This window comes from Dipteris shenzhenensis, chromosome 30 (assembly GCF_047967505.1).
Source record: "Dipteris shenzhenensis isolate YYH24624 ecotype China chromosome 30, Dip_SZ_1.0, whole genome shotgun sequence".
Lineage (NCBI taxonomy): Eukaryota > Viridiplantae > Streptophyta > Polypodiopsida > Gleicheniales > Dipteridaceae > Dipteris > Dipteris shenzhenensis.
The window spans coordinates 12285375-12295090 of NC_141625.1; the positions used below are offsets into that span (position 1 = coordinate 12285375).

The 9716-nt window shown below is 43.2% G+C and overlaps 1 protein-coding gene across 1 annotated transcript; it reads left to right on the forward strand.

The window, feature by feature from the left end:
• Positions 1-384: 384 nt before the first annotated feature.
• Positions 385-6383, forward strand: LOC147881733 (Ribosomal L29 family protein). Its single transcript, XM_087401848.1, has 3 exons — positions 385-525; positions 610-876; positions 5895-6383. The coding sequence occupies exons 1-3, from the start codon at positions 481-483 to the stop codon at positions 6060-6062; spliced, it is 480 nt and encodes a 159-aa protein (XP_087257974.1). The 5' UTR covers positions 385-480; the 3' UTR covers positions 6063-6383.
• The last annotated feature ends 3333 nt before the right edge of the window (positions 6384-9716 follow it).

Consider the following 9716-nt stretch of genomic DNA (forward strand, 5'->3'; position numbering starts at 1 on the left):
GCCGTTGTATAGAGAAGAATAGATGGATCATGGGAGAGGAACCTCTTGCACAATGTGATTGGAAAATAAAGACTGGTGCAGAGCAGAGGAGTGGCGAAGCTGATGGGACAGAAGCAGAGAAAAGTGATGTGGACCATATGGAAATGCACACCAGTCTAGTATTAATGCACCCAATACTCGCATGCCACGTGCAATAACAAAGTGAAACATTTATTGGGGGAAAAAAAAACGCGAATTACTGCTTGCTTTGCAGAAACCCAAGGGATGCTAAGGCTACCCGAAGGGCAAGCAAAAAACAGAGAGATGGAATGGAACACATAAAATGAGCCCAAGCTATGTGTAAAGTTTAAACACAACAATTCTATCTAAACATAAAAACAATTCTATGTAATCAAAACTTATCCACACAAACACAAAAAAAAACACACACACACACAACACACAAAAAAAAACACAGAGCAGGCCTTCGTGAGGCTGGCTATGGCGACCGCAGTGTTTAGCATTGGCTCTCTTGCCAAAGCTCTGGTAACCGTATCAGACCATCTCTTTTGCAATTTTCCTTTGTTTTCGCCTTCTTCATTGCCTCTCTGACCTTGCCTTCCTTTCCAGCCAAGCGGCATCGGTAGCTCCCATGGCTCTTTGATCGGCAATACGGCTTCCTTCCGCCCCGTCGCCATCCCTGTTGTGAGGAACAGAAGATCCCCCGCTGTGATGATGGCCAAGCGCGAGCAAGAGCTCGAAGAATTAAGGAAAATGAGCGACGACGATCTCAGGGCGAGCGTCGTGGAGCTTAAATCGGAACTTCTTATTCTTCGTATGAAACGCGTGGCTAGGCAAGACCTAAAGACTAGCGAGTTCAGAAGAATGCGGAAGCGGGTATTTTCTAACGTCCCATCTCTTTGTTCTCTCTGACTCTGTCATAATACGAAGCCATTGGCACCAACATGAAACGGACTTATGCTTTATGATGACTAGTCTTGTTCAACGTGGTTTTTTCGACTCGTTGTCTTTTCACAATACCGTAGCTAAGGACAGCAGCTCCCCAGCCTTCTCTCAAAGAGCGTCTGTGACTAAACATCTCATTACAGGCCAGTAAGCCATGTTCTTGGCAGCCTGCGTTATTTGCACAAAAAAAGCTTCTGGTTGGACGCTTCGCCTCTACAGCGTTATTACAAGTTTTTACTGCATGGCTTACATTCTATCAAGCAAGATGCTACGTGCCAGTTAGAGGTGATTTCGAGAGGTCAAGGGAACAATATTGAAGCTAGGGGTGATCATAGTGGTGCAATTGGGACCGCAGGATTTTGATTTTGAAGCACACTGTACCTTGCACAGGCGAGCCCTGTTGGACTGTTACGAAGTTGGACAGGAGATTCAGTGTGCGGTGAAATAAGGCAGATTCTTCCGATAAGTTGGAATAGTGATTATGGATTGCCTCATTCCCTATAGTACTGATTAAGTGAAGTAATGTTCTTTTCAATTCCCAAATCCCTGCTCTGGATTTATATGTGACGGAGTTGCGAGAATAGCTCAAATCTTGAGACTGCTCGAGGGGCTTCACATGCTGCCAGGGCTCCTCATATTGGTGTCTCCTCCACATGGGTTGGTTGCACGCTTGCACTAAGAGGATTTACGTACCTCTGGATGCCCGCCCAGTGGCAGCCCTTTTTTTACTGCTGTCTGGCCCGTTCCCGGTCAGATCTGGCTGCTTCTACCTTACCGTAACCTTACTGCAATATCCATAGTAGGTGATGTATGTGACTTCTGTATGGATGGCAAACGTTTGAAAAGTATAATAACTCGAAGAGTTTCCAAAGTAGGTCGAAAAAGGGAAATGCAATCTCTTAATGAATGGATGTGAAAGGATGAAACTCACTAGCATGAAGCTGAAGTGGTTACCAGCATTCACACCACAATGTACTATAAGTTGGTGAGATTCTCACTAATTTGGCTGGGGTCTGTTTAGGTCTAGAGTGGGCTACAACAAGGGATATATTTAAGGGACTATATGAGTCCCGCTCTCTCTCTTTGTAACACACCTTTGATGCACTCTCGATATATTCTAGCTCTCGTGCTTCCTCTCAACTATCCTGCGCACTCTCTGTGTCTCTTTCTCTTTCTACGTCCCTATTCTCTATCTCTTTCTACGTCCCTATTCTCTATCTCTCTCTCTTTCTCATCCCCCATTCTTCCGCTCTTAGCTTCTCCTTCACTATTCTCCCAGAGTCCCACCTTCTGCTATTTCTTCCCGTTTTCTAAATACCCTTTGCCCTTTCTTACAGTGGTGAGCAATACAAAATCCTCGTACACAAAGACTCTTCCCTTGGAGGGGAGGGTATTAAGAGAAACTACCTTTATGTCTTAGGTGAGTTCCTGTGCTTGAAAAGCTTATAGACAAACGCTCCTAAAGCTGGGGGTGACCCGCTATGTAGCATATCACCCAATAGAGACACTAGGGACAATCGTCGGGTTGGACCCCCTCGAAGGTTTTTATTCATAAGAGAGAAATCAAGTACATGAGTTCAACGTGGAAGCTGTTCATACCAAAAATTCAAACATGAATAATTATTACATGAGCTCTTAGGCTCCCCTTCTTGGCAACAAGCCACTTGTCAATTTTTAGATTACTTTCCTAATTACATGCCACTAAGGGCAACTCTGGAGTCTTCAAAGCACTTGGTCAGGCGAACTGCCTCCTAGACTCTTGTTAGGCTCCCGTAGCGCTTAGGAAGCTTCTTAGTACCTGCAACAATTAATTAAAGCGCACCACCATGGCAGCCATTAATTGTTAGCGCTTTGCATGCAAATAACACACTGTGGACTAATTCTAGTCACGGTGGGCGTCCCCACTGAACACATGTGCACACATAACAAATATAAATATATATATTTATTCTCTGGTTGACCGAAGTCAACGCTCTTGATCATAATTAAGGGGCTTTGACCAAGGGTCGACGCGCCTTAATTATAGTCAAGTCTCTCCAACCGAAGTTGGCACATCTTGGTTAACCGTAGTTAACCCTTTTGGCGCATGCCAAGTCTCGTTGACTGTAGTCAACACTCTCTGACCGTAGTTAGCTCTGCAGTTCTCTGGTTAATCGTAGTTAACCCTCTTGGTAATAAACCAAGTCTCCCCGACCGAAGTCAGGTTTACTTGACCAGAGTTAAGTATCTTTGACCATAGTCAATTTTTAGACCATTAAAAAAAACTTCTTTGACCATAATTAACCCAGATGGAAAACTCTTTAATTATGATCAAATAAATGGTCAACTGTACTTTGACTTAGGATATTTACATTGTGGTGACACCCGCCCCCTTGTGAGGGTAGAGTGGGATAGGCTCTCTTGGAGGCCCATGGTAGGCCAGCAGGTGTTGGCCCTTGGAGAGGGGCAGACTAGCCATGTGGCAAGGTCCACAGCCCTCACATGGCTGTGTGTTGGTGCAGCTTGTTAGACAGCAGATAGGTTCGGCTCCCTAGAATGCAAGAGGCGCTCCCTATAGGGCTGTGTGCAGCCCCTATATAGGCTAGAGTCTCACTAGAGTAGAGTCGGCGGGGAGCTCCTCTGGTCGGCCCTTGAGGCAGTCTTCCAGGGCTTAGTGCCAGCCCCTTTATTGGGGATCGGCCCCCCTAGGGATGGGTCGGCCATATGGCCTGTTGGGTTGGCCATGGCATGGGGTCAGCAATATGCCCCCCTGCTGGTCGGTTTTCTAGGGAGGGGCGGGGGGCTATTTGTATGCCCCCCCCTCAGCCCTCACTCACCACTCATTGGAGCAGCATTGCCAGCCTTGTGGAGCGGTTCTAGGTCAGAGTAGCAGTTCATCCACCCCTTTGTGCTTCCAGTTTGTTGAGCTGTTTAGTGGAGTTCTCGAGCAGCTCGTTTGTGCAGAGGTTTTCCCCCATTTGTAGCGGGGCTTTTTCCAGAGATCTCTTGTTTTTCTCTTGTGCCTTTCTCTCCTTCTCTGTGTGGTGTGTGAGTCTCTCTCTCTCTCTCTCTCTCTCTCTCTCTCTCTCTCTCCGAGTGTGGTGTGTGTGAGGCATGCCATACTGGATAACGGTTGGACATAGATCACATTGGGTGACCTCCCATCCTTGTTCAGACTTGGGACACAACTCACAGGTGTTACAGTAGCCTTGGTTAGGAGCAGAGCCACTGCTAGGAGATCGAGACGGACATCGCCCACAGACAATTGCTAGCGCTCCATCACTGGCTACACATCAGCATTGACATTTACACGTTATCAGGCCGTATTGTACTGGCCAGAGCTGGCATGGTCTGGTGACATGGATTGATTGACATGATGATGAGGATTGTGGGGATGATGATGCTCGAGCACTGATGACGACATAAGTGCTGCTTTGCTTGCTAAGTATGTCTTCCTTTTGTTTTTCATAAAAGTTTTTGTTTACCTCTTTTTTCTTGTCTTTCGTTTTCTGTTTTATTTCTTGTGTAGATTTTTGGTCTTTAGAACAACAAAAAAATCTAAATTTGTATGATTGGACTTCTTCTAGTCTTACAAAGGTATATATATATATGATGATGATGATGCTGATGTCATTTTTATTGGCGATATGAGTACATACTACTTAGGACTTATGCTCGTTTGGTAGCTCCAGCTTTTTAGCTTGTTGTATCACGTTCTGTAGTAGTCTCATAGATCCATCGGTCTTTCGTAGACTGTAATAAACTCTCTCTCTCTCTCTCTCTCTCTCTCTCTCTCTCTCTCTTCTGTTCATTTCTGCTGCACTTCTCACCTGGAATTAGAGCCACGGTTGGCTTGAGACTCGAGGAGCGGAGGGAGTGTTGAGCCAGCACACAGAGAGGAGGTTTAGGGTGCTGTTCGGAGGTGTCTTTGAGGAGGGGGGTGTGCGAGGAGTGGCCTGTTCGGGTGTCCAGCAAAGGGTGACTTTGAAGGGTGTTTTCAGATAAGAAAGGAGGTGTTACTGAGGGACGGATAGCGATGTGTGAAGGTACATTAGGCTGTCAGCCCCTTCATCCTCTTCTCCAGCCCTCTCCTTTCTTCAACCTTCTGTTCCCTTCTATCCATCCACCTTCTCTTTCAGTTCAGCTTCCTCTTCACTCGGACATGGCGAATTTGCCCAAGATGGCAGAGAACAAGACATAAATTCGAGTGTTGCCCACGATCCTGGTTGATAGGCAGTTGGATGGGCTCAATTATGGCGTCTAGCAGGTGATGATGGAGTCTATGTTACAGTCATATGATTTGGTAGATTTCATCCTGATCGGTGTTGCTCGACTAGATCCCCTTGCACCAGACCTTGGCATATGGGCATAGAAGGAGGCCGAGACTCTGTCTCAATTCCAGTCCAAGACGACAGAGAACAAGACATAAATTCCAGTGTTGTCCATGATCCCGTTTGATAGGCAGTTGGATGGACTCAATTATTGCGTTTGGCAGGTGATGATGGAGTTTGTGTTATGGAGTTGGCATTATCTTGCAATCCAGTGTAATGTAGGAAAGGATAGACTGCTAATCTTGAATAAGGAGTTTAAGGGCCTCTATGGATAAAGCATTGCTACAGTTCTCTGTTAACCAAAATGAAACAAATATTTTTGTCATTGTTTACTATCTTTTTGAACTGTTATTGGGCTCACTAAAACAAATTTGCAGTGGCTGGAAAGTCAGATTTTACTTGCGAAAAGGATGTGTACTTATGCCTGGGGTGGCTGTTGTGGCTGTCATCGGTTCTTAAGGAAGCTGGATTGGGTTTATGGCTTGGTTTTTCCATGCAAACTGTTTATAAGGGCTTGTACACCATTGAATTTGCAAAGTTGCAAGGCATTTGGAGGCTTTGATCTTTGTCATGTTAAAAAGGCAATTGAATGGTTCTTTGAATTAAGGTTATTGATGCATGATTCATATTTTTTGTCAGATTGCACGCATGATGACTATTCACAGGGAGCGAGAGCTAGTTGAAGGTATAAAGAAGAGAGATTCTCGTAAGCTTGATCGGGCTTGGAAGAGGGGTATTGTTTTAAAGCCCCCACCTTCTCTTCTGTCATTGTGGGAAAAAGAAAAAGCTGAAAAAACTGAGAAGTAGGATGCGATAAACACATGGTCCTATCGCATGGCTTGTGGCCTCAGAAAGTAGCCTTGTTTGGCTTGCTCGCATTGCTTTCTGTAAATTGTTATAGAACTCTTCACCCTGTTCCCAAATTGGGCTTTTGTAAGAACTTCCTTTGGCTTGCTGCTCGATCAGTACACGAATTATCAAAATGTGAAACTGTTGATTGCCTCCAAATTTCAGCAGTCCACATGCTTGCAGGATTCAGATGCTAAAAAAGAACTTGGTTTGTCATGCCTTATTACATTTTCTTTGTTCTTTTGGAAACATGACATGGTAGAAGTTTGATTTCCCCAATCATTGGATTACACTTGCAAAGGATCTGATTTCTGGGCATGGGCACTGCCCCAAAAAAAACGTTTTTTGGGGCAACTTCGTTGACCAATTGAATTTTTAGAACTTGTATTGTTTACTTCCCTAAGATCACCTGGTAACATTACCATATTGTCTAGATTTAATGCATGACTGTGTACTCTGATTCTTTATATTTCAGAACTGCAGGTCGTGCACATACATGTTATGCATGGTTATACATGGGGTGTGCACCCCAGGATAATAAGACACGTCTATTGACAACGGGACTTCTCTATGCACATTTTTTTCCTACATGTATCATGACTTACGTTATTTTATTGTGACACATTATTAAAGCCAAGGAACGACTTAGATTTGGAACTTTCTAATGAATGCGAAACAAAACAGCATGCAATTTTATTACTTTAAATTTACTTTCTTGGTAGCTCTGAAAGTGCATCTGAATGCCATAGTGCTGTGTAGATTTGCAAACGATTCAAGGTGGAGAATGAAGAGTGCTTGAGCCATAGGTGCTAATTGTGTGGAAGTATGCCATAATAGGTAAGTTGCCTGGAATACTTTCTCACTAACTGTGCCTGTTTTAACTGAAGTGTGAAATGCTAGAGAGAGAGAGAGAGAGAGAGAGAGAGAGAGAGAGAGAGAGAGTTTATTAAGGTCTTCGAAAGACCGAAGGGTCTATGAGACTGAAGAAATAAGATCCAGTGAGCACCCAAGACAAGTACAACATAAACATAAAACACTAGTACTAAGTGTTTGAGCCCACGGAGAGGACGGAAGTTGTGTGGTGTCACTGTGGTGGTCCTCTATATGCTAGTAGAGGATAAGGTGTGTACAGGGCTACCATGGCATAAAGTCCATGATAGAGCGCTGACGTCGGTTAGTATGTGCGGTATGTTACCCATGGACTTGCATCGGACAAGTGTCATTGTCACACCTGTTGGCCGTGCCTTGGTTTCATTAACATGGAGGGAAGACCTCTGAGCCTGATCTGTGCATCGACATGGTGACAGGTTTGTCGTTTCTCTTGCTCCGGGCCTTGGTAGCGTTATCTACTTGGGGCTTGCTGGTCCATGTCATCTGATTGGAAGAGTTCAATGATCACACTCTGGGTGGAATCTGCGTGAGCAGATTGATCTCGTCTATGTGCTTTAAGCAGTTCAGATATTTATTTGATTAACAACTGAAATTCATAACCATAGATTGAAAAATAAGGACTCATATCATTCACACATGCTTAAAACATAAAATAAAGGCTAAGCGGAAAATAGAAAAGTGACATCCCATGTGGTGCGAATGATGATCACCCCCTATAAGAGCCGAGTTGTGGCATTTTTTTCATATTCCCATAATGCTGGTTTGCAATGGTATCCTAGTACTTTGGATGGATCCAAATAGCAAACCCTAGGAGAATTCTAGACTATTGTCACTCCTATATAAAGAGGAGGAAATTACAGTGAATACATAAATAGAACTTCTTCAAAATATCTTGAGAAAGCAATGAGCCACGATAGTGGATGTATGATATCAAAACTCAGCCAAAGCATGGGCTGAAAGTATAGAACTCCAGTTCTACCATCAATCTTCTACAAGGGCATTGTCATAATCATCATCCATGCCATTATTGCCAAGTATCTTATATCTTGAAACCAAGATCTGGTGGAAAACCACTCTAGGAATCTCAAACAACACTTAAACTCGGGCTGTATGCTCAATCTATCACCCATTCAGGCACAAAATGTTAAATAGTTAGGCAAAAGATGCTAAAATAAGCAGATTTTTCAAAAGGTGGGGCTTTCAGGAAAATTGTAATTGCAGGTACATTCTCTTGTTTAAGTCACAATGACATCAGGTGTTGTGGTGTGACAAGCGGCAGGTCCAAATGATGGATAGATGTTCCCAATATAGTGAAACCTCATTTCTTTTAGATAGCACATGCATTGATGTGGCGCTTGTGGTTAGGCTTATGTAAGGAATAGCAAGTTGAAAATAAAATAGCTCATTTCGTCCTTGCAATGTCAACAACATTGATGTAGAGAGCTTTAGTCTTTTGTAGGAGTAACATATCGGATTGAGAAACAGAATCTTGTTTAAGAGGGTTTGGAACAATAGCTAAGGGGCTCATATATCACCATAGAGCATCAAAATGAGTTCTACTTTTATATAAGATGATAGTGGGTTCAAAGGCTAACACATTGAAGCAAACATTGAAAGAAATGGCTTGTGGATAGAGGAGCTATGGCCAATTTCGAAATTCAGCTGGAAGGGATGAAGTGTTCACCTTGAGGGAGTACAAAAACAAGGTGGAAGTGGGAAGCAAAGGGAAGACACACGGCCTCAAGCATGCAACAAGTAAGAATGAACAAGAAAGTAAATAGACATCTATTTTTAAGCAACTAATATAGCTATAAAGCTATGAAAACCTTGGATAGCTAAGAAAAGCAATTGAAACTCTAAAGATAGCTCTATCATGATTTAAATAGGAATAAGTTAACTAGGAATAGAATATCATAGTTTAATTAAATGATCTTATTATCCTTTGTAAAAGATTTGCCCCACCCCTTTATCCATGCACGAAATTAATTACACAATTAAACCTAGAACATTGAATGGAACCTAGGCTTCACAGGGTTGTGACTCGAGCTAGAGTACCCACATTGAAACTAGCGGTTAGGGCTCCTTGTCACCTGCTAGGTCATTGGGTTAAAGATGAATACACTCAAAGATGGGTGGTTTCAAATATTATGTCCACCAACTCTCAAGTTGAAATCTCACAAAAATCTAGCATTATCACTTAGCACATCAAGGCTCACTCCTTAGCTTAGTATGAAGGTACTCAAAATTTTAGGGTGTAAAACCCTATGATATTCAAATTACAAGGTTGGGAGTAAGGAGAGATGCAACAAGGTGGATGGCAATGTAGAAACATGTTTAGGGAGTGAATTGCAATGGAGGCAAAATTTTCAAGGAAATATGAGGTACATAAGGAATTGCAAGGATCACACAATGCTCAAAATCTCTCATTCCATTCAAGCCAAGTTCACCATTTTATAGCCCCCTTGACATCATGGCTTGCATCATAGACACTTTATTTACACACATCACTCGCATTGTCACTCATCCCTACCCAATCATATTGAATTCACAATCACTCTCACTAATGATCCCCCCCCCCAAAAAAGAAAAAGAAGAAGAAAAAAACTGACACACCCCCCCACCCCTCACGCACTCAATCCCACTCCTATACCACTGTCTCATTCTCACACTAGGCAAGATTACATTTTCAACACTGCCTCTTAGTTGAAATTATAGACCCTA

Excerpts from the sequence above, each read along its gene's own strand:
- LOC147881733 (XM_087401848.1), top strand. The coding sequence starts at position 481 with ATGGCGACCGCAGTGTTTAGCATTGGCTCTCTTGCCAAAGCTCTG. Across the intron at positions 526-609 it reads GCTCTCTTGCCAAAGCTCTG|CCAAGCGGCATCGGTAGCTC; the intron begins GTAACCGTATCA and ends CTTCCTTTCCAG. Across the intron at positions 877-5,894 it reads TCAGAAGAATGCGGAAGCGG|ATTGCACGCATGATGACTAT; the intron begins GTATTTTCTAAC and ends ATTTTTTGTCAG.